At 40.5% G+C, this 24,176-nt stretch overlaps 1 protein-coding gene across 2 annotated transcripts in view; it reads left to right on the top strand.

The window, feature by feature from the left end:
• LOC130218488 (solute carrier organic anion transporter family member 5A1) overlaps positions 1–24,176 on the top strand; it is a 90,176-nt gene that overhangs the window by 65,738 nt on the left and 262 nt on the right. For both annotated transcript variants that reach the window (XM_056450686.1, XM_056450687.1), the window contains 5 exons: positions 13,213–13,411; positions 18,659–18,818; positions 19,186–19,427; positions 20,763–20,827; positions 21,532–24,176. The exon at positions 21,532–24,176 is cut by the window's right edge and continues 262 nt beyond it. In XM_056450686.1, coding sequence (XP_056306661.1) covers positions 13,213–13,411; positions 18,659–18,818; positions 19,186–19,427; positions 20,763–20,827; positions 21,532–21,980 — 1,115 coding nt within the window. In that variant the 3' untranslated portion in view covers positions 21,981–24,176. The remainder of the gene's footprint in view (positions 1–13,212; positions 13,412–18,658; positions 18,819–19,185; positions 19,428–20,762; positions 20,828–21,531) is intronic.

Below are 24,176 nucleotides of genomic sequence, written 5' to 3'. Positions count from 1 at the left end.
CAGCTCTGGACAACAAACTGTTTTCTTGCTATAGTCTTAAGATCACGTAAGCATATATATATATATATATATATATATATATATATATATATATATATATATATATATATATATATATATACCATAACATCTAAAAACAATTCCAACACTGAGACTTTAAAAAAAAAAAAACATGCTCATCATCTGATGTTCAACTATCGCTGTAGCCACTGAGATAGTAGCCTGCTTTTCTCTATTTTATAAGTTTGGTGATTGTTTGTACTGTGTTGATGGATGAGATGTCAGAAACCTGCTGAAAAACAGCATTCAGTCAGGCCCGATTATTATTATTATTATTATTATTTTTTCCTGTTTAAAAAAACTATAATAAATAAATAAATAAATGTATAAAGCAATAATATATATATATATATATATATATATATATATATATATATATATATAGTCTACAAAACAACTAAGCCATTAACTTGCCTTTTTCTCTGTATCCTGACAACAAGATTAAAGGCCACAATAATGACTCTAAACCCCTGCCAGTTAACATACATCAAGTGACTAAGACATCAAGGCAAGCGCCATTATTATTATTATTATTACTGCTTATATTTCATATTAAGGGCAACACGGTGGCAAGAAAAAAAAAAGAAAAAAATTCAAAGGGGGCTAATAATTCTGACTTCAACTGTACATGTAACATCAGATGAGACAACACTAATAATAACAATATGAATGTGTGTGTGCGCTTGTGTTTAAGTGTTCGCGACAGATTTGTCAGTAGGCTGTGTTCATTAACACCCTGCTTTGCTCCAGCTTGTGGCCTACAGGAACGGCTGTACTTTGCCTCTGTGTGTGTTCCACGATGCCCCCTTCTCAACACACATACAAAGACAGTTCATTGCCAGTTGTGCATTAATATTCCAGGATGTCCTTTCAAGGAGACTTACCTCCTCTCCTTCTCTAGTCACAGAGCTTCTCCTGCTTGCTCCTCTCATGACCTCCTCTCAGCACTAGATTGGCTTCATGGATGGTCGTTTTGACCACATTTGTCACGTCAGGAGCCTCTCACATATGACTGCCGTCCAAACACAAACCAAAACCAAACATAAAGTCATCATCTTTTGTTGGCACTCCAGACCGGTGTGGCACTCAGGTGACTTTCATCAGCGATTGTGCCATCGGCCTCCCTTTTTTTTTGTTTTAGGCCACACCCCCTTGTGTCAGTGAGTATGTTTACATGGATACCAATACTCAGATTTTAATACAATTAAGACAAGACTTTGAGTGAGAGTCTACCATGTAAACACTGTTTTTGATTACCTTAACCCGACTAAAGTCATAAACTAAACAGAAATCGGATTAAGACATGTGGAGTATTCCTATTTTAGTCGCATTAATGAAGTGCAGTACAGACATGTAAACACCTTAAACTATTACCATTTTGTAGCATTTTTGGATATATTTTGCATCAGGATGCACACATGGCTGTTGTCTGGTATTTGATGACTGTCACGGATTGGTCAGGCTCTCACGATCCCCACTCACGAAGATCACCATCACCTGACTTCTAATGAGCACACAGCTGCATCACATTCACGAGCACCAGATAAAAGCACAGCACTCCAGTCGCTCATTGTCCGGGCTCGTCTCGACGAAAGCGGACAACTGAGCGACCACTCAGCGTAGTCATCCTCAGCTAAAACAAACGATTTACTTACCTGTTCTCTTTGTATTCCTCCTAGTCTTCCTGGTCCTCCCGAATCGTCCTGTCTTCCAGTCCTTCCAAGTCTGTGTCATCCTCTGTCAGCTGTATCTGGTGTGTGCTGTCCATCCTCGTGTATTCCTGTTACCCAGCCACGGAGGAAAAGACCCCAACATCATTCCTGATCCTCCTGGCTATCCTTCATGTGCTCCTTGTTGTCATTTAATAAACACCCTAACGTTTCCTTACCTCTGTCTCCTGTCCGCTTCATAACAGAAGCCCGGACCAATAACGACGACAACATGAGCACCCCCGATCACTTTCAAGAGCTGGTGGACCAGTTGAAGCGGATTCTACAGCCACCAGCTCCACTTTCCAACGCACCACCAGCACCGAGCACTTCCGCCTCCACAGTTTCTTCTTCGGCCCTTCCTTCCAGTCCCATGGCCCGACCAGCGCCCTACTCAGGCGGAGCGGGGGAGTGCAATGGTTTTCTGTTACAATGTTCCCTCATATTCGAAATGCAACCTTCTCTATATCCCACAGATAAGTCAAAGATCGCCTACATCGTATCACTACTCTCTGGACCTGCACTTAAATGGGCTGAGACGATCTGGAACCAAGCCGGGCCGGTCATGAATTCCATCACTACCTTCACGGAGTATTTCAAAGAGGTGTTTGGACGTTCTGATGGGGAAGTAGCCGCTGGAGAGCAGCTGTATCATCTAAAGCAAGGTACTCTATCTACACAGGAATATGCTCTCCGGTTTCGCACTCTAGCAGCTGCAAGTGGATGGAATGAGAGATCGTTGTTGACCACGTACCGGCTCGGCTTGGAACCCACTCTCCGAATCCAGCTGGCCACATTAGATGATACTATGGGTCTGGAGAGATTCATCCAACATTCTCTCCGATGTTCCGATCGTCTCCGTTCCTATCAACAGGACACCATCACCCCCTCGTCTGCACTCCTCCAATCGCCTGAGTCAACAGCCTCTCCAGAACCAGAACCCATGATAATAGAGTCTGGAAGACTGACATCAGCGGAACGACAGAGGAGGCTGACCCGGGGTCTGTGTCTATACTGCGGTGTCAGTGGACACACCCGTATGGAGTGTCCCCTTCGTCCCATTCGGACTTCAGTGAGTGTATTCAGTACGAATATTGAACAATGTAAACCACTTACTACCACCGTACAAATAACTACTGCCTCTATTTCTCTCCTTGTCACAGCCCTCATCGACTCCGGGTCAGCAGGGAACTTCATCTCCCAATCCCTCTGTCGTCAACTCCACCTACGTACTGAGGCGTCCTCGCATATATACCAGATACAACCGATAACCCAGTGCACTCGATCTTCGACCCGTATCCATCGACAATGCGAAGACATCCTTCTTCAAGTGGGGTTGTTACATCAAGAGAGGATTCAATTTCTGGTTCTGGAGGGTGCAAATATGGACATCATTCTAGGGCGCCCGTGGCTGGTGAAGCACGATCCCATCATCTCTTGGGGCACAGGAGAGATAAAGAAATGGGGATCTGGATGTACACCTACCTGTTTTCCAAATCTCCCTCTTCAAGGTCGGAACCCCATTTCTTTGTTTACAACATCGGTCGAGAGTCCTCCTGAGAAGCAGTCTATCCACATTCCTAAGGAGTACAGCTCCTTTCATGATGTCTTCTGCCCCAAGAGAGCTTCCCAGCTACCGCCGCATCGGCCATGGGACTGCGCGATCGACCTAGTTCCAGATGCCCAGTTGCCAAGAGGTAGGATCTACCCGCTCTCGCTTCCAGAGAATCAGGCAATGGAAGATTACATAAGGGAGGCTCTGAGTCAGGGGTACATACGTCACTCAAAATCACCAGCCGCCTCAAGCTTCTTCTTTGTGGCCAAGAAGGACGGAGGGCTGCGTCATGCATCGACTACAGGGTCCTAAATAACGGTACAGTAAAATACCGATATCCCCTTCCTCTGGTACCAGCCGCTTTGGAACAGCTCCGAGAAGCTAAAGTCTTCACTAAATTGGACCTCCGCAGCGCGTATAATCTGATAAGAATACGTGAGGGGGACCAATGGAAGACAGCATTCGTGACCCCTACTGGCCACTATGAATATGAGGTCATGCCTTACGGTCTGGTCAACGCCCCCTCCGTATTCCAAACTTCATTCATGAAGTCCTCCGGGAGTTTCTTCACCACTTTGTAATAGTGTACATAGATGACATCCTCATTTACTCCCGGAGTGAGGCCGAACATCGCCAACACGTTGCGGAGGTCCTACACACATTGAGAGAACATCACCTCTACCTCAAAGCGGAGAAATGCTCATTCCACCAGAAGTCGATTCATTTCTTAGGATACATCATTGACCAAACCGGTATACGTATGGATGGGAAGAAAATTGAGGCTGTTCTATCCTGGTCAGAACCCACTTCCATTAAGGAGCTCCAGAGGTTTCTTGGGTTTGCTAACTTTTATAGACGGTTTATCAAGGACTACAGCAGGATTACATCACCTCTCACTAATCTCCTCAAGGGTAAACCCAAAGGACTGGAGTGGACCAAAGAAGCAGCCGCAGCCTTCCGCCTTCTTAAGAAGGAGTTCACAAGGGCCCCACTCCTGACTCATCCTGACCCAAATCTTCCTTTCGTGGTGGAAGTGGACGCATCCACCACCGGCGTCGGGGCAGTATTATCCCAACATCATGATACACCGCCCCGACTGCATCCCTGTGCCTATTTCTCTCGGAAGTTGAGCCCGGCGGAGCAGAATTACAGCATAGGAGACAGGGAGCTTCTAGCAATCAAGCTAGCCTTGGAGGAGTGGCGTCACTGGTTGGAGGGAGCCAAACATCCGTTCCAGGTGATCACAGATCACAAAAACCTCCAATATATCAAAGAGGCCAAGAGACTATGTCCACGTCAAGCCAGATGGTCACTTTTCTTCTCACGTTTTGATTTCTCCATTTCCTATCGTCCAGGACCCAAGAATCTAAGAGCAGACGCTCTCTCTCGTTTACACGAGCATCACGATCATGAAGAACTCCCAACGAAGATTCTTCCCGAACACATCTCCATTTGTCCGATCACCTGGAACGCTCCTCCAGTCGTTGCCACTCCGGAAGCCCCTGCTCCGCCGGGATGCCCTCCTCATCGGCAGTTCATACCACCTGAACACCGGGTAGATCTGATCCACTCCTTACATACCTCGCTAGGCACTGGACATCCAGGGATCAACAATACTCTCTCGCTAGTATCCCAACGATTCTGGTGGCCAAACATGGCAAGGGATGTGAGGCAATATGTTCAGGGCTGTAAGGACTGTGCCCAATCCAAGAGCCCACGTCATCTACCCGCTGGAAAGCTCCATCCCTTGCCGATTCCGAACCGTCCCTGGTCACACCTAGGAGTGGACTTTATCACTGACCTCCCTTCGTCAGAAGGTAATACCTGTATTCTAGTCATCGTAGATAGATTCTCAAAGTTTGTCAAACTAATCCCTCTGAAAGGTCTTCCCACAGCCTTTGAAACAGCCGACAATATCTTTAATCAAGTCTTCAGGTCATTTGGTATTCCAGAAGATATTGTGTCGGACAGAGGTCCACAGTTCATCTCACGTCTATGGAAAGCCTTCTTCAAGCTCCTAGGTGTGGCCGTCAGCCTCTCTTCTGGATATCATCCCCAAACCAACGGGCAGACAGAGAGGAAGATTCAGGAGGTGGGACGGTTCCTGAGGACCTTCTGCAGTGGTCACCAGAGCTCCTGGAGCCAGTATTTGGGCTGGGCAGAATATGCCCAAAATTCACTGCGGCAACCCTCCACCGGACTCACGCCATTCCAGTGCGTCCTGGGCTTCCAACCACCGCTCTTTCCCTGGGATGGCGAACCATCTGATGTCCCCGCAGTGGATCACTGGTTCCGGGAGAGCGAGAGAGTCTGGGACGAGGCTCATCAACATCTGCAGAGGGCAGTCCGTCGAAGCAAGGTAACCGCCGATAGAAGAAGGTCTGAAGAACCCAGATACACACCCGGACAAAAGGTGTGGCTATCCACCCGGGACATACGCATGCGACTGCCCTCTCGCAAGTTAAGTCCCCGATTTGTTGGTCCCTTCACCATCGTGGAACAGGTTAACCCCGTCACCTACAAACTACAATTACCCTCTCACTACCGTATTCACCCTACATTCCACGTATCACTCCTGAAACCCTATCACGATCCTGTTCTTCCCTCCACAGAGCCTGACCACGAAGAGGAACCCCCTCCTCCACTGCTCCTAGAAGAAGGAGCCGTCTACGCAGTGAAGGAGATCTTGCGTTCCCGACGTCGTGGTGGCCAGTTGGAGTACCTGGTGGACTGGGAAGGGTACGGCCCCGAAGAAAGGACATGGGTTCCCAGAGCTGATATTCTCGATCCTAGTCTCATGGTGGAGTTTCATGAGAGCCACCCTGAGTTCCCAGCGCCTAGAGGCAGAGGGAGACCACCACGGCGTCGGAGGTGTCGGCCCTCAGGAGCGGGCCCTGGGGAGGGGGGTACTGTCACGGATTGGTCAGGCTCTCACGATCCCCACTCACGAAGATCACCATCACCTGACTTCTAATGAGCACACAGCTGCATCACATTCACGAGCACCAGATAAAAGCACAGCACTCCAGTCGCTCATTGTCCGGGCTCGTCTCGACGAAAGCGGACAACTGAGCGACCACTCAGCGTAGTCATCCTCAGCTAAAACAAACGATTTACTTACCTGTTCTCTTTGTATTCCTCCTAGTCTTCCTGGTCCTCCCGAATCGTCCTGTCTTCCAGTCCTTCCAAGTCTGTGTCATCCTCTGTCAGCTGTATCTGGTGTGTGCTGTCCATCCTCGTGTATTCCTGTTACCCAGCCACGGAGGAAAAGACCCCAACATCATTCCTGATCCTCCTGGCTATCCTTCATGTGCTCCTTGTTGTCATTTAATAAACACCCTAACGTTTCCTTACCTCTGTCTCCTGTCCGCTTCATAACAATGACAAGCGGGTACGAGCGAGAAATGATCAGAATTCTCCTCCCACCAGTCCTTACTGTATACTTTAATCCAGTACCTCCGAGTTTGTCACAGGGGCATGAATGAAAAGTTGGTAAATGAAATGGTGGCCTGTTGCTTGAGAATGTTTTTGTATCTGCCATCGTCTGTTTACATGCATAGTTTAAGAAATTAACTGCAGTTGAACTTTTTTCGCAAAATGAAAAACGAAATGCCTAAATCACATATGAAGCCGTGATGAACACGAACTTTTGTTGCGTGAAACGCTGAAGGAAGCTAGCATTAAATAGTGACACAATGACATAAATCAAACTACGTACCATAACAGAAACATGAAAGGAGCATTCAAAACTCAAATCATGAAAACACCCTAAATCATATTATAGTCTTATTCAGATTAAGGTAAATAATTAGATCACGGATGTCCATGTAAACATAGTCAATGACCATTTCCTAGGCTGCTCTGTGTAGTGCACTAACAACTTTTATTCCTGAAGAAAGATGTAACACTAATTACGCCTTTGCTTCTAAAAAGACATGTGAGATGCATTGCTTTGAAATGGTTTAAAAATGAAACGTGCATTATAAAGCTTGAGGGTGTCCGAACACAGCCACTGAGCTCCTGTAAATAGAACCTTGCAGTGATTTCCCCACCACAGAGTTCTTCCGATGTTCTTCCGATTCTATTGATTTGGAACTTACACTGATGAGCAGCTCTGCACAAATAAGATGAAGTTCTTTTAACGTCACACAGCAATTAAAAAAAAAGTGCCATTTCAAAAGATGTGAGACGCAGGCGTAATGGTCAAACACATCAGTCAAACTGATGTTTACATTAAAAAAAACAATAGAAGTTGCACATTGGGATGAAAAAACGGTCATTAAGGATTTTTTTTTTTAGTTTTACAGTTTTTTCCAACTGCTTACACACAAAATCTTTTCTTGTCACACAGTTTTTGAAACATCTCACTGAAAATGCAAAACTACACCTCAAATCTTCAAAACCTTAAGCTGTTTCTCAGCATTGAACTCAGTTTCAATTGCATAAAACACTTTTTTAAAACATTACACACAATTCTCAACACAGAAATCTAAAATGAAGCCACTTGCTTTCCTCTTCCAAACACAACCAATCAAAATGCTACACTTATCCACCGGATCACACACACTCACACATGCAAACACTAATTTCTTAACTGATCACTAACCAATCACTGCTTTACTCCAGTATAGGCCAAAGTTGACAGTGCACCGGGCTGTTCTGGTCCAAAAAAACACTTGATTACCACCCATCCACAATTTGTGGTTTTGTTCCTACCGCATATTAACATTTTCTAAATCCTAGACAATAGAAATAGTGAAATTCTTCTGAGCCCAGCACTGTAAAGTGTATGATGGGCAACCCTATGCCCGCATGATACTTCTCCACAAAATGGACGCTCCCAGCAATCCCCTTTTCGGCAATTGTACCTTTTTTTTGTATGCTACATACACCAATAATGTTTGGCCTAATAAATATTTTCTGTTTCTTCGTATGATTGGTGTTTACATTGTACCTGTTCCCCATCACAGTTGATTACTGTCACTACAGAACATTGTATTGAATTGTAGATATAGAGCAAAGAGCTTTAGATTTAGAACAACATGCTATATCCAAAAGTGTTATATTATGAAAGAAGTGTTTGCCATTCAATGCAAATGCTTCATTCTGATGTGTGCGTATGCCATTTTCAATGCAGTGTTACATTTTGAAGGAAATGTGAGGCATTTTGCATTTTGTGTGTGCAGTTTTGAGCATTGTGTGGAGAGTTTAAAAAAAAGGTGATGTTTTGAAAACAGCAGTTGGAAAAAACTGTATGAGAGCACTAATTTAAATATATTTTGCATATCAATAGCACTTAAAAGGATAGTTCTGGTGTTTATTTATATAATTAATAAGGTTTCAAGAGTTCACACTTAGATATTGTTTGACAACTGTTAGCAGGTTTGGCATGCTGTCCCGGGAGAGAACCCTGAGCTCGGAGATAGGTGAGCCCAGGGCTCCCGCCTGCTCCATAGAGCATATGAGGGGAGTACGAGATCAGGTGGTTCTCGAGAGCTCCCCGTGGTAAAAGAAGAAAGGAGGAGAAGGGGTGGATGGGGGGTTTCTTCGGAAAACGAAGATAAGAGAGTAGTTCTAGCTAGGCTACTTATAGTGAGTTGGGGTTAATCTGATTGGCTAACTAGTGAATGTAGATGAGTGGCCAGCTGCAGTCAATCATATCACGTGCTCCTCTCGAAATTAGTTTGAAAACTTCACTTTGTGCAATCACTTGCCTGACAGTTTAATTAGGAATATATTTAGCATTGTTTACATATTTGCTACTTCAAATAATTGATCAAAATAGAAGTAATATTAGAAAATCGAACTACATTTTGTAATTTTATTTTATTTTTTCTGTTATTCACAAATTCAATATATACAATTAACTGCAAATTTATTGGTTTGACTTTATTTTATCATTCAGGATTTCTTTAAAGTTAAAAAAATCTCATCTTGTTCTTGTGAACCCTCTCATCTCATGGTTGTCTGTGCGTGTGCATGGTCGTGTGTGTGTGTTAAAGTGTTGTCTGGAATGGCTTTATGGAGGATTGTGTGGATCTAATCTTGCATGACATCAGAATTTTAGATGCCATTGAGAGAAATCGGAATGCTGAAGGGCAGTGTAAAAACAACATGTTTGTTCTCACAGTGCATTTTCTCCCCTCTTTTTCTTTTAGCATTGTGAATTTATTTTAGTGAGTGTCTCTCGCTCTTGTCTGTGCTGAAAGCAGGCATGTGCTCATCTTATCCAGCAGTGGATTACAGTGAGCTCTCAGTGCCAGCAGTCAGATTTGACTTTCAGGCTGTGATGCAGCACGTGTGTCACACTGATGACTGCTCTGCCCGCTCCCGTGCCATTAACACTTGTCCTTGGTCTTTTTGGCTGGGTTTTGTTGTCTTTAGCTTCAGTCTTTTGAGCTTGAAATCTAAAGCCATGTCTTGTGTCGTCAGCAGATTTGTATTTTTTTAACCCTGTTCAGGATGTTCACATTCCTTCAGCTCTTTGTATGAACTTCCTTTAAAATGTGGACCCTCCTTTTGGACATTGCATATTTGTGGATATGATTTGTATTTGTACTTGTGTCGAATTGTATTTATTTACATTTTAGGTATACTTAATAGAAGTGTATGAGATGTTACTGATTTTTACATATCCAAGTAGGAGTACAGACATGAGAATATTGTCTTGTTAACCCTTTAACCGACTGCTCTACCAAATGGTTGACCATATTTGACTGTTTTATATAATGGTTTACACTACACAGCATTGTTGGTTTACCAAAAAAAAAAAATCAAACAAACATAATACTATTATGCACTAACATAATTATGCATTATATATTATTTATTATTTATTTATTTAATATTTACTATTATTATTATTATTATTATTATTATTAATTATGCATTAACATATGCACTACTACACTATATTTTGGTTTTATTGTAAAAAAAGTATAATAAAGCGTGTTAAATGAGAATCTGAAATATTTTATGGCATACTTGTTTTTAAATAAATTGGTCTCATTCTTTTATATTTTCAAATTATTCATAGTATATGTAATAATTCTGGTACTTTTACCATATCATAGTCGACAAGTCGGCATATCAACCATATGGTAGAGGTTGATATTTTAGAAATGATGGGATGTGTTGAAAAAAAATGCATTGTGTGTGTTAACTAGTGACATTAGGAGTTAAGAAATGCAATTCAATTTTTTGTTTTCTTGGTGTGGTAGTTAAAGGGTTAATGCTGGTCCAGTCATTAGTATGTAGTAAAATGATTTGTTATATTAAAGTTATCCATTAAAATGCTTAATATAATGTTAGTATACCATTTGTAATAATCAATAGTATAAAGATTATTATTTTGTATTATTGCTAATAGTATTTTTAAAATAATTATTGATTTATTCCTTCATAATATTAATGTTTATATTTTAAATCCATCCATGCTAGATCCTAATATGGAAGTATTATAATAGTATAATATTACTACTATTATTGTTATTATTATAAATAATATGCTCTATGCATTTAAGAGTGTTTTGCTTTTATGTGCTGTACATTATTATTATAAATTGTTGTATTGGTTTTGCTATGATTAATATAATTTATGTCATGGTCTCCAGAAACTCTTAATTCGGAAGGTTTATGAATAACAACAATGCAATTTAAAGTTCCCAAGATATCAAAACTAACCATGTGATTTTGTGGTGAACAATTCTGTCATTAAGATCTTAGTATGTCATTAAGAAAAATAAATTGTTTGCTCTTCTGTTCTCTAATTAAAATCTGAAAATGCACTTGTATATATATATATTTTTTTTAGTTTTTTTCTTAGTTAACTGTCAGATTGTGTATATCTTAGCAAATGGGAGTGGCTAACATATTTAATCATGCTGCTCCTACTGTCAGTTTTGACAACAAACAAAAATGGTGAGCAGGAGGAGTCTGTTAGGATGTAATAACTCTCCCCAAACCCTTTTCCTGATCTTTCTGAATGAAATGCCAACTTTACATTTAATCAGCTAGAAAAAACAAGCCACGCCCACTGTTTTGTCATTTAATATTCCATTTCTCTTGGAACTGCATCACAATAGCCCCTTTCACACAGTGATACCGGTAAATATCCGGAAAATTACCACAACGACTTCACCGGTAAATTCAAAAAAGCGCTGTTCGCACAGGCAAGAATGTTCTGGAATTTTTCCGGAAAACACCATTCACACATTCATTCCAAAATACCGGTAAATTCTGAAATCATTAACCAGAAATGAGCTCTAAACGGCTGCGCTTGTATTTGTAAACATAGAATGGGTCGGGCTTTTGTTGATGGTAATGTTACATAATATGTGTGTGTGCTGGCGCTCACCGGCTGCTTCATGTGCACTCGTGCCAAGCAGCTGAAGCAGAGCCTGAAGGTAAACAAACAGCGGTTTATCGTGAGCATTTTATCAATGATTTTTTTTACACAGTTGGCATTAAGAAGGAACATAGAAACATTATCTGACTAACATTTAGTAGCTAAATGTGTCTGGAAAAATATTCAAAGGCTTTTATTTCATGAACAGTGCGGATGTGAATGAGTCTGAATGTTCTGATTGGCTTGAGTACACATCTCGCGTCAATGCGTTCTAATCGTGAACACGCTCTTTCCGGCAATTTTCCTTCTGCGTTCACACAGAGCAGCATTCCGGCAAATAACCATTAATATTACAACTTCTCCATATGGAAAATTGCAGAAATGAATTTACCGGTATTTTCAAAAAGGACCTGTTCACACATGATCTCTTTCCAGAAAATTGCTGATAATTTTCCGGAAAGGTCTGCATGTGTAAAAGGGACTAATAAAAAAAGTAAAAAATAAAGGTCACAGCTTCAGTTCATGGGGACTTTATCGCACAGGTAGTTCCTGTCAGCTTTGATCACAGTTTGAAATAAATGCGCAACTTTCAAACATTAGTAACCATAGTAACTCGGTGACAGTTGCCAGAGCCCTCATTCATCTGTGTATTCAAGAGGACACCAACGCGTGCTTCATCAGGGAGCCAATGGGGATTAACTTACTTTTTACTGTATTGTTCTTTTACTGTATTATTATTATTATTATTATTATTATTTTATTTACTTATGTAAATGTGTAAATATTCCGTTTTTATATAGTAATTTAAATATTATTATTGAATAATGTGCATGTTTATATGATTTATGTGAAATCAAATTAAAAAAACGGCAAATTACTTTAAAATTACCGCTACTTTTCCGGAAAGGTCTGCATGTGTGAACAGGCCCTTTTTGAAAATACTGCTAAATTTGTTCCGGCAATTTTCTGGAAAAAGAAGTTGTAACATTACTGATAATTTCCAGAATGCTGCTGTGTGTAAATGCAGACAAAAAAATTGCCGGAAAGAGCACAATTCACAATTAGAACGTGCTGACGTGAGAGGTCAACTCCAGCCAGTCAGAACATTCAGACGCATTCACATCCATGCTGATTATGAAAATTAAAGCCTTTGAATATTTTTCTAGACACATTTAGCTGCTAGATGTTAATCAGATAATGTTCCTGTTACTTCTGAATTCCAACTGTGTAAACATCTATCGATTAAATGCTTATGATAAACCGCTGTTTGTTTACCTTCAAGCTCTGCTTCAGTTGCTTGGCACAAGTGCACATGAAGCAGCCGGTGAGCGCCAGCACACACACATATTATGTAAAGTTACCTGTGGAAACGTTGCTTTTTTGAATGTACCGGTAAAGTCATTCCAGATATTTTCCGGATATTTACCGGTATCACTGTGTGAATGGGTATTGTTATACATGTATAACAATACCCTTTCCAATATATAATATGTATTGTTATATATGGCTTTATTCTATCTTTTTTTATCCTCTTCTTCTAGGGGTCATAATTGTGCCCAGTGCAGGAGTGGGCATTGTTCTGGGGGGCTACATCATCAAGAAGCTGAAGCTTGGAGCTCGTGAGTCTGCCAAGCTGGCGATGATCTGCAGTGGTGTTTCTCTGCTCTGCTTCTCCACGCTCTTCATCGTGGGCTGTGAAAGCATCAACCTGGGCGGCATCAATATCCCCTACACCACTGGGTAAGTCAATTACACTGCCATTACAGCCTTTCACTGCCAGATCTGAGGAGAGCATCCTTTACATCAATATCAGTGTACTATTTATGTTTTGTGGTTTCAAAATATCCACCTTTTTCCACACATGAATTATTATTATCATAATAAATAATTCAGTTGCACTTTAAATAATCTATATAGGAAATGAAAACCCTAGTGAGAGGTACACTTGCCTTTGTGCTTTATTTTTATACGGTTATTTTAAATATATTTGTACTGTTATTTATTTTTTATATGGTAAATAATGCTATGCTTGGTATTTTTAAATGTATACACTTGCCGTCCATTTTTTTAGGTATACCTTACTAGTACCGAGTTGGACCCACTTTTGCCTTCAGAACTGCATTAATCCTTCATGGTATAGATTCAACAAGGACTGAAAATATTCCTCAGAGATTTTGGTCCATATTGACATGATAGCAGCACGCAGTTGCGGCAGATTATTTCAGCTGCACATCCAAGATGTGAATCTCCCATTCCACCACATCTCTAAGGTTCTCTATTGTGGAGACTGTGGAGGCCATTTGAGTGCAGTGAACTCATTGTCATGTTCAAGAAACCAGTCTGAGATGATTCGCGCTTTAACATGGCACATTATCCTGCTGGAAGTAGCCATCAGAAGATGGGTACTCTGTGGTCATAAAGGGATGGACATGGTCAGCAACAAAACATAGGCTGTGGCGTTAACACAATGCTCAGTTGGTACTAATGGACCCAACGTGTGCCAAGAAAATATCCTCCACACCATTACACTACCACCAGCAGCCTGAACCGTTGATACAAGGCAGGATTGATCCATAATTTCATGTTGTTGGTGCCAAATTCTGACCCTACCATATGAATGCTACAGTAGAAATCGAGACTCATCAGACCAGGCAATGTTTTGACAATCTTATATTGTCTAATTTTGGTGAGCCGGTGCGAATTGTAGCCTGTTCTTAGCTGACAGGAGTGGCACCTAGTGTGGTCTTCTGCCGCTGTAGCCCATCCACCTAAAGCTGGACGTGTAGTCTGTTCAGAGATGCTCTTCTGCATACCTCAGTTGTAACGAGTAATTATTTGAGTTACTATTGCCTTTCTATCAGCTCAAACCAGTCTGGCCATTCTCCTCTGGCATCAACAAGGAATTTGCGCCCACAGAACTGCCGCTCAATAGATATTTAATCTTTTTCAGACTATTCTCTGTAAACCCTAGAGATGGTTGTGCATGAAAATCCCAGTAGATCAGCACGTTCTGAAATACTCGTCTGGCACCAACAACCATGTTCAAAGTCACTTAAATCAACTTTCTTCCCCGTTCTGATGTTCGGTTTAAACTGCAGCAGATCGTCTTGATCATGTCTGCATGCCTAAATGCATTGGGCTGCAGCCATGTGATTGGCTGATTAGAAATTTGCTTTAAAAAGCAGTTGGACAGGTGTACCTAATAAAGTGCCCTGTGAGTGTATGTTGATTCAGAGTTGGCGTCACATGAAGTCATCATCCCTTCATAGTCGTTACAGTCCTCCGCCTTGCATTGGGACTGTATTTAGCCAATGAGAAATGTGCTTGACATTCCTGTCATATTGTCTCCTCTGAGGCACTGAGTGACCGTACAGTTGGCTTGCAGTGCGAGAGTTTGAGTGTGTTTATGGAAGACATGGCACAAAAGTGTGAGGTCTGTTCAGCAGAGCTGCGTGTAGAAACACAAAGCACTTATGCTGAGAATAAAGTCAACGCTCACATTCCACATCCGTCCAAACAGTTTGTGTGTTTCTTCCGCTGCATTTCTCAAGGTTAGACTATCTCATCCTGTATAGAATGCCATTTCTTGCGGTGAAAGGAGACACACATGCACAGACATTCTTATTTATTATTCATTCAGTTATTAGCCACAGCTACTTCAGCTTGACTGACCTTGACAAGAAACAGGCTTCATTTAACTGAAGCTTTTAAGTCCTCCTGAATTCAAATCATGAGTGTTTGTTGGGTGTTAGTAGTAATTTGTTAGTCTTTAGGTTGTCTGTAAGCGGGTGTGCAAGCCCCACGGGGCATTTACTGCATGAACACAAACACAGCCAATTAGGTTTGTCTCACGATTACAGTGTTCTATATAGTGAAGACTACACTACATTCTATAGGGAGTTAAGGGGAGAGTGTTAATGTTTTTTATTGGTGTGAAAGTAGTTTTGTGTTGTGTTAATGTCATAAAAACTGACAATGTGTGCGCGCGCAAACATATATGGTCTGTTCTGGTTTAGAAATAAAATGTATCAGATCTATTTGGATTCTGCACTGAATGTTGTATTTTAAAGCGTAGAAATGTTCAGCCATACACTGCATTGCTATTATCGGTTGAGTCTGTCATGATTTGATGACTCTTTACTGTGATAAATGAAACATTATTGACTATTTCTTAAAAAAGGGGAGGAACAACTCAACATGTCCTCCAAACTCAATCGGTCTTCATGTTTCAGTTGAAATTATGCCACACATTAAACAAAGTCATGAAAACTGATATATAAACAGAAAATATGGTATGATAAAGGATAAACGTAGCCTACATTTCCATAGAATATAAGGCGAATGAGGATCTTGAGCTCCCAGGCTTCAAACTAAAGCACCATGTTATTCATTTGAGTCCTGCACAGATTCTAGTGTGTCATTCGATGTTTAAAGACTGGATTCCGATCGCTGTAGTTTCCGTCCGTATTTCTGGCTGTGTTGTTCCAGATTCATCCCCTCATTCCACTGTAGATCTGTGAGGATCATGTAAAGACAACCGGAGCGATTACAGATTTAATGTGGGAAAGAGCTGTGTTTGAATTTGCCTGCCATTCCCACAGCATTACAATAACTGTTTATACAGGATCTCTTTATTTATTGTGCTAGCTGTCTGTTCTCCTCTAAATCTCTAATATATTTTTAGAAAATTATAGTTTGAGAGGAATTATGGCCTTAAATCTCAAAACAACAAAAGATCATTCTTAATGTGCTGTATTGTGTGCTGTAAAAATATTATTGCTGCCTTAATTTTTTGTTGTTGAATAAAATGAACTTTTCTTGTCAACTTAAATCAATCAAACTGACTAAAAATATTAAGTTAAACTTTGTATTTGTAAAATATTTGTTGTCTAGACTTTTTGCCATTAAATTTTTTACAATGTGTATTTTGTTGTTGTTGTATTCATCAGTAGGCCCGCTCAGAATCTGCTCGTGCAGAATTCCGCAGATTTCCAGCCCATCATTAATACATTTATTTACTTGAGTAAATGTGTGTAAATCTATATTTATTCAGTTTTTTAATTGATTACAGTAATGTTATTGACTAATGTGAAAATATTCATCTCATTTATGTACAATGCAGTTTGTACAGTAATATTTTCTGTCTTTTAGTAGATGTATTATATGAGTGACATGCTTTGTTTACCAAATAAAGTGAATCTAATTGGATTTGCATTACAAACATTAAATAAAAGTTAAAAAGATAATATTTTTATTTCACATATTAAGGTTTTAGTTATGGTACTCCCAAAATAATTCGGCAGAAATCCGCAGAGTTTCACCAAAATTCTTAGCAGAAATGGCAAAAAACATCCGCAGATTCAGTCTGGCCCTACTCATCACTGTACATAATGCTAGTGACAGGTTGGACCTGCTTTTACATTCAGATCTGCCTTAATTCTTTAAAGTTCGCGTGAACCGGAAGATGCTGAAACTTTTATCTCTGTACACAAAAATAAACTTTTATTTCTTGATTAGGGGGGAATTTCTTTTGTGCATCATTCCCTAAAGTGCAAACTAACAGCAAAAGAGGGTATTAACATGAAGTTGCTATGGAATCCCTCAGGTTGACGTCAAATGAAGGTCCGTCACACCAAATGCTGAAGCATGTAGTTAGATTTTCATGTAAGATTACCAAAACAAACTTCTTTTTTCAGCGGATTAATTTGCACAGATTAATTATTCACTTTAAGAATAACAGTGTGAATTAACTAAATAAACATTGCAAATTTTGATTTCAAGCAGACTTTGTCATACATTCGACAAGGTGCAGGATCCTAAAAGAGCTCTAGTGGCTTGATAACTGGTGCCTGTCAAGGCAAGTTGAGTGTAGAGCATTCACCGTCATGTCCATGAAACCAGTTTGAGATGATTTTAGCTTTACTAAATGGGACAGTGTTATTTTACTGCAAGTAGCCAGATGGATGACTGTGGCCGCAGAGAGATGTGGACATGGTATGTGGTGTTTAAATTATGGCAACCAAAATTATGATTACCAAAATAAGATCCCCCTACACTGCTAAAATCCAAATATCACAGCAGAAATGGACTCAGACAAGGCAAATCTACCCCAATCTTTTATATTGTTGTACAGTTTTGGTAAGCCTGTGGCAATTGTGTGCTCTTCTTTTGCTGCTGTAGCTCATCTGTTTTAAGGTTGATTTTGATTTGCATTCTAGAGATGTTTTTCTGCTCAATTTGAGCTACAGTTGTGTCTCTATCAACTTAAATCAGTCTGCTTGTTCTTGTCACATACCCTAAAGATCAGGGGTGCCCAAAGTCGGTCCTGGAGGGCCAATGTCCTCCAGATTTAGCTCCAACTTGCCTCAACACACCTGCATGGATGTTTCTATAAAGCCTAGTAAGGGCTTGACTAGCTGGCCCAGGTGTGTCTGATTGGAGTTGGAACTAAACTTGGCAGGACACCAGGCCTCCAGGACCGAGTTTGGGCACCCCTGCTATAGACGGTTGTGCATGAGCCCCATGTAAATCCAGGTAGATCAGCACTTTCTAAAATACTCAATTTGTCTTGCAAACACACTTCAATCTCCATTCTGTTGCTTGATTGATATTTCAACAGATCATCTTGACCATGTGGTTAAATGCAGTTTAGAGTTGCTGCCATGTGATTGGCTGTTTAAATATTTGCATAAAAAGCGGTTGATATACCTAATAAAGCAGTCTGAATGATGAGTGAATAGATTTATATTTGTTAAAATCACATTTGGCACAAGTTCAACTATTGGCTAACGCATGAACACAGCGCCTCAGGCTTTTGCAGATTCAAGGGTGATTTCTCACAGCAGCGATTTTAGTGTTTTATGTCAGGTTATATTTTATGTATTGTACAATATTCCAAAAAGCCTATGGCAGCTGACGTGATTCATTTCATTTCTGAATTAACCGTGAACTGTATTCTTCCTCTGCTTGGGTTTTTTTTTTTTTCAGGCCGACGCTCACTCTGACCCACAGAAACCTGACAGGAGGCTGTAATGTGAATTGTGGCTGCCGGATCAACGAGTACGCTCCGGTTTGTGGCTCAGATGGCATCACATATTTCAACCCCTGCCTGGCGGGATGCAGTACAGTTGGCAATGACAGCACCGGGGTGAGACTCAAACTGCATGTCTTAATGGAGAGGAGACATATTTTCAATCATTTTAGGTCGTCGTGGAATATAATACACTGATTTTAAATCTTAATCATCTAGTTTTTCCATTCTAGTTATTTACATGTAAGCATCACATTCCTTGCCTCTTGATCTGGGTCACTGATACAGTGTCATTCTACAGGGAACGGAGTAAAAAAGCTGGTTGAAGCATGTTTGTCACTTTTGGATTAGAATGTGAAAGTGTAAACTTTGGAGGAATTACTTTTTTTTTCATTCATTTGTATTTAACTTTTAAGCGACAACTTTAATAATCACGATTTTGAATATGTGTGGTAATTGAGTAGTATTTTTCATACTCTTGCAGATCAGAAACTACACAGACTGTGCGTGCGTTCAGAGCAGACAGGTGATCACTCCTCCCACCAGTGGTCAGGGTAATCAGCTGCAGCTGGTCATAGTGAAGACGTACCTGAATGAGAATGGATTCGCTGTGTCAGGGAAGTGTGACAGAACCTGTAACACGCTCATCCCCTTCCTCATCTTCCTCTTCATTGTGACGCTCATCACTGCTTGTGCACAGCCCTCTGCCATCATCGTCACGCTCCGGTAGGAAACAACAACTGCTGTTTCTGATCTTTTATGAAGACTTTAAAGGGAGTTTTTCCCTTTCTTGTAGAACTATTTACCTAAGAGAAATGAAAGGATTTTTGAAATGCACACAGTAAAAAAAAAACTGCTTATACGTCAAAGCTGTATTTATTTAATCAAATGTAAATAAATATATACACTGCCAGTCAAAAGTTTAGCCACATTACATTGAGGTTTTGAAATAAGTCTCTTCTGCCCACCAAGATCAAAAATGCATTAAAAACTAAAATACCCAAATATTACTAAACATTAGAATAACTGTTATGAATGTAATTTATTCATGTAATATTATTGATATTGTATACTATTTCAGTTACTGTTATTTAAAACTTTGTAGAAAAAAGAATTGGATAAATACAAAGCAGAGCATTTTCATGAACCCTTGTTTATATCTGAATGAATATCAATAATAAATGATCATAGTGCAGTTCAGCATATCATAATGATTTCTGAATGATCATGTGACACTGAAGACTGGAGTAATAAAGCTGAAAATTTATATTTGAATGACATGATTTACATTGTTAGATGAATGTGTTTAAAATGCTATGGAGTTATTCCAACTTACAAAATATTTTTATTATTTTTGGTTGAATAAATAAAGACTTGGCAAGCAGATAAGACATTTCGTACTTATTCCCTGCTTTATCAGGGGTTGCCACAGCAGAATGAACCGCCATTTACTCTGGCATATGTTTTACACAATAGATGCCCCTTCTCCAGCCACAACCCGGCACTGAGTACAACCCTCAATGCTAGGGGAACACATGCATTTACCCATTAGAAGAGATTTCTCAAAACATCAAAATGTTAATATTTCTAATCTTATATACGTTGAGAAGAAAATTACTAGCGTTCCTGTAAAGATTCATGTAAACAAATGCACAGAGGCTAATACTGCTGACCTTTTTTTACTGGCATAATAAAAATTACACTTTCTCCAGACAGTATGATAGGAAATGCTGTGGACAAATATCCTTGTTCTGTTAAACAGCACTTTGAAAAATAATTAAAATTTCACAAAAGGGTTAAAAATTGTGTCTTCAGCTGTTCATTTGCAAAATTATGTTGTGTAATCTGTTTTTTGTATTGTGCATTCTTTGATCAGAAATGTCAAATCGAAATGGAAATCTTTTAGTAACATTACAGATCACTTTCACTTTTAATTTTCAGTTCATCTCACTATTAGTAGTTAATAGTTAATGTTTTCCCCTACATGTGGGATGTGAATATAAATGATATTTAATGCATTCATTAGCTGTTAGTAATAAAGGACACAATTTACTTTTCCAGGTCTGTGGACGAGCAGGAAAGACCGTTTGCTTTAGGAATGCAGTTTGTCCTGCTAAGAACTCTGGGTAAGCTACAAGCTTTCTTTACTCTACAAATGCAAAGTTTAAAAAAATTTACCTCAGCATGCGTTTCAGTATTGTTTTTCCATCAGCATCAGAAGTTCACTTAGCACCACCTAGTGTTCATAAATGTAAACTACACGTCATACTGAGAGCAGCAATGGGAAGTATTCATAGCGCTTCACTTGTCCCACATTTTTTATGTTACAGCCTTATTCCAAAATGGATTGAATTCATTTATTTCCTAAATTCTACACACAATACCCCGTAACGACAATGTAAAAAAAGATTGTTTGAAATTGTTGCAAATTTATCAGAAATAAAAACATGTACATCAATGTTCACAGCCTTTGCCGTGAAGCTCTAAATTGAGCTCAGGTACATTCTGTTACCACTGATCATTCTAGAGATGTTTCAGCAGCTTAATTGGAGTACACCTGTGATCAATTTAGTCGATTGGACATGATTTGAAAAGGCATACACCTGTCTATATAAGGTCCCAGGGTTGACAGTGCATGGCAAAGCACAAACCAAGCATTAAACCAAACCAAGCATTAAACCAAATCAAGCATTAAATCCATGGAATAAGGCTGTAACATGATGTGGAAAAAGTGAAGCGCTATGAATACTTTCCGGATGCACTGTATTCCGAAAAACATTGTGGTGTTAATTTCTCTTACCATAATTGCCCTCTTCGTCCATGTCTGCAGCCTATATTCCCACACCCATCTACTTTGGAGCAGTGATTGACACCACCTGCATGCTGTGGCAGCAGGACTGCGGCATTCACGGCTCCTGCTGGGAGTACGATGTCACTTCCTTCCGCTTTGTGTACTTCGGCCTGGCTGCCAGCCTCAAGTTTGTGGGCTTCATCTTCATCTTCCTCACCTGGTACTCCATTAAATACAAAGAGGATCGTCTGAAGCGCTGGCAGCAGCATCTGCCACCACTGGGCACCGTCAGCGAGCTCATCTGCCATGCAGGAGGCCACAAAAGCCATGCTCGCACTCGTTCCTGCCCAATCTTCACACCGCGTCCTGAACCTCCAGAACAGCCCCCTCTGAACCGTGGACACTGCAGCCAAAGCTGCCCAGGAAATGCCCTGAAAGCAATAACCCCATCTGCCCGCTCGCTGCAGGAAATGCATTGTCACATTTGAGGACTCACACCTAAACATCTGCCTCCTTGTGCCTTCCTGTCGGGCATCCTCCTCTACAAGATAGGGCAGAAGTATGCCCGTTTTTCCTAATGCGCAGCTTTCAGGAGCTTGCTGCGCTCACCGATCTCAATGTCTTCAGTACAAACTCACAGCACGTACAGATGATAGAGAGTATGTGCTGTTGATGAGTATGGAAGACGTCTCATGGTGCTAAATGGAGAAGGGAGGACTGTAGCTCTCTGTATTCAGTCTTGGATTCCAAGATGATTATATCAAAGACGTACAACAAGCACAAATGGAAATCAGTACTCTATGCAATGCCGTACCGCATTACAGCAGTCGCTTTCTACTGTATTATCATTAATCATAGCAGTATTCCCAACAGCAGAACATCTCATGGTCTTTCTGGAAAGACTTGATATCACAGTGCTAAAAACTGCTCCTGGTAATTTGGGTGGTGTTTAAAGAGCTGCACTGGAACGTTCAAACAGATCCAGTCAGTCAGTGTTGTATGTGAATTCAGGGCCTCAGACGGCACCATCAGCAGTGTGACCCATGGACTGCTTTAATGCACTTAGAGGATTTTAAAATAGTGTCTTCTCATTCTTCATAATCATAATGTCTGTTCAGTGATTGACTATGAAGATGCTGATGTGTTTTGATGCACACAGTGGGATCAGTTGTTAGCATGATTTAGAGAACATGTTGTTCGGGGGTCCTGTATCAGGGTTTAGAAACAAAACAAAAACAAAGTTAGACTTTTGTTCAGACCAATCTGATGAATCTGAATTCAAATCCGTTTTGCCTTTTGTAATATGAACAACCAAAAACTTCTGTGTCGAGTGTCTCACAACACATCCCCTGCATATAACTGATGCCATTGTAAGCATTTATACTTCTGCATTCAGAGGGATTTCTATGTTCCACTGTGTTGAGTTTCTTTGCCAGTGTTTTGAATTAACCCTGGAATTGTGTGTGATGGTACAGTAACAGTAGTTAAAATTTACACTCATTCAGGGAAGAAATTGGCAGGTACCAGAATAAACTTAAAATACCTGTAAATGTCTATAGTGAGACATGTTAAACCCCAGGTGTCAAACTCCTGGAGGGCCACAGCTCTGCACAGTTTAGTTCCAACCCTAATGAAACACACCTTATCAAACTCGTTGAGTTCTTCAGGCTTGATTGATACCTACAGAGGGGTAGCATGGTGGGTCCTGGCTGGGTCAGTAGACATTTCTGTATGGAGTTTGCATGTTCTCCCCATGTTGGTGTGGGTTTCCTCCGGGTGCTCCAGTACCCCCTACAGTCCAAAGACATGTGCTATAGGTGAATTAGAGGAACTAAATTGGCCGTAGTGTATGTGTGTGTGCACGTAAATGTGAGAGTGTATGGGTGTTTCCCAGTAGTGGGTTGCCGATGGAAGGGCATCTGCTATGTAAAACATTCAAGAATAGTAGGCGGTTCATTCCACTGTGGCGAACCCTCATACATAAGAGACTAAGCTGAAGGAAAATGAATTAATGGTACCTACAGATACGCGTGTTGAAGCAGGGCTGGAACTAAACTCTGCAGGGCTGTGGCCTTCCAGGAATTGAGTGACACTCAATTGTGTGTGTGTTAAAAGCTCATTGATTACTGCTAAACCAAGTTGGCCAATCAGAAATCTTGTGCTCTTCCTTGTCAATGTGTAGGTGCTGGACGCTGGTTACGCCGGACCTACAAACTATACGTGACGCAGAAGTAAAAATTTCCTTTACAAACCCATTCCAAACCACATACACATCTAGTGGCCCATTCACGACTGGTATTAAGATGCATTTTTGTCAATCTGATATTAAGTGGCTGACGCTAAATACAGGTGTAAATGAATTCTAAAACATTATCTTTGACCACAGCCGGATGTAAATGCATATAATCAGATTTAATGCATTTAAACCTGCAGTGTAAGCGCTCATGTGTTTAAATTCATTCAAACTGCAACAAAAACCAACTACCCACTTAGTCTTGTAATTATGCTGACATTATTACTACTGCAATTAACGTAAATATATTTCACCATTTATCCAGTCACAAAAGTGTCATTCCTAAAAGGTTTGATTAAAAAAAAATAATAAAAAAAATCATGTAGTGTGAACAAAGCGATTCCAATTCAGATTCAAATGTGGAAGATTCAGGATTCAATCAACTGCTGCG

The sequence above is a fragment of the Danio aesculapii genome, chromosome 24 (genome assembly GCF_903798145.1).
Source record: "Danio aesculapii chromosome 24, fDanAes4.1, whole genome shotgun sequence".
In the NCBI taxonomy this organism is placed as follows: Eukaryota; Metazoa; Chordata; class Actinopteri; order Cypriniformes; family Danionidae; genus Danio; species Danio aesculapii.
Note: the sequence above shows the minus strand (reverse complement) of the source record. Positions and strands in the feature narration are given on the sequence as shown.